We start from the raw sequence: 1,274 nt of genomic DNA, 5'->3' as shown, positions 1-1,274 counted from the left end.
AAGTGCTGGGATTACAGGCCTGCGCCACCACACCTGGCTAAATTTTACTATTTCAAGCACAGATTTGCTCATCCTTACTTTTTACATTAATTTCTATTCAGAGAATATCATAAAGAACAAATATGAATTATAAAACTTGTTTGAATGAACCCAGGAGTTTTGCTTTGCTGAGATTGCTGTCTCTTTCCAGAAGGATCGAAAGTTCTAGGGTGTCAGGCTCAAACTGCTGCCTGCAGTGAAGAATCCAGGTGGGACTGGCATTGGGTCCCACTCTTCTCATGTTTTGCCTTTCGTCCTAAAGTCAACTTTCTGTGCTTTTTCTTTTTCTGTTAAGAACAGTTTGAATGTAACATAACTATAAACCTTTAAAAGATGACAAATTGGAGAAAATGGTACATAAGAAAAAACGGTTCACGCCCAAGAATGACCTGGATTCACCAAACACCCCGCACACCCCCACCAATCCACCAAGTCTCTCTTCCCTTTTGACGTGCAGAAAAACAAAACAAAACAAACAAACAACCCCTGCATTTTTATTAAATGTTAAAGACTTTAAAACTAATTCCTATTTTCATTATTCAATTAATATTTGTTTTGTTTGAAAATGGCGCTGGTAACTAGGATTGGAATATAACGCAATTCTCGTTACGAGGAATGGGGAAATATTCCCCCCCCCCGCCCACCTAACGGCTTTCATTTAGTCGCTGCGCTGAAGACGTTGCCGGCTGGGGTCAACCGTCCAAGTTTAACCCCGGGGTGAAGGCCCCAACCCGACTTTCTGACGGCGGGCAGCTTGCAGGGTCTGCCAGCCAATCACAACCCGTAGCAGCCACAAGTTTGCGGACCACACGGGACGCCGTCCCCGCAAACCGACGCGCAGGGGAAGCTGGGGTTCTGGGCTCCGCGACGCGCCAGCCAACCAGTAGGAGGCACCGTCGACCAGCGGGCTCTCACAAAGCGCCGCCATCGCCGTCTCCTCACCATCTTGTTTCTCGCCACGCGGCCTGCGAAACCCGCTATGGCTGAAGCCGACCGCCCAGGGAAGCTCTTCATTGGGGGGCTCAGCGCCGAAACTGACGAGAAGGGGCTTGAGGCCACTTTCGGCAAGTATGGCCGCATCATCGAGGTGCTCCTCATGAAAGACAGAGAGACCTCCAAGTCCAGAGGCTTCGCGTTCGTCACCTTCGAGAGCCCCGCGGACGCCAAGGCCGCCGTTCGTGACTTGAACGGCAAGTCCCTGGATGGTAAGGCCATCAAAGTGGCCCAGGCCACCA

General features: G+C 50.1%; 1 protein-coding gene across 4 annotated transcripts in view; it reads left to right on the top strand.

Annotated features, from left to right (window-relative positions):
* The first annotated feature begins 528 nt into the window (after positions 1–528).
* LOC104856514 (RNA-binding motif protein, X chromosome) overlaps positions 529–1,274 on the top strand; it is a 124,102-nt gene continuing 123,356 nt past the window's right edge. For 2 of the 4 annotated variants that reach the window (XR_778661.1, XR_778660.1), the window contains exon 1: positions 1,170–1,244. Coding sequence is in view for 1 of the 4 variants with exons in the window: in XM_010615949.1 (XP_010614251.1) it covers positions 1,019–1,244 (226 nt within the window). In the remaining 3 variants the exon portion in view is untranslated. Of the gene's footprint in view, positions 1,245–1,274 lie in introns of all 4 variants that reach the window. The other 2 variants (XM_010615949.1, XR_778663.1) reach the window with 2 other exon arrangements.

The sequence above is a fragment of the Fukomys damarensis genome, unplaced genomic scaffold (genome assembly GCF_012274545.1).
Source record: "Fukomys damarensis isolate Sample0158 unplaced genomic scaffold, DMR_v1.0_HiC HiC_scaffold_16, whole genome shotgun sequence".
NCBI classification, from domain to species: Eukaryota; Metazoa; Chordata; class Mammalia; order Rodentia; family Bathyergidae; genus Fukomys; species Fukomys damarensis.
This window is presented reverse-complemented; position numbering and strand designations above follow the sequence as displayed.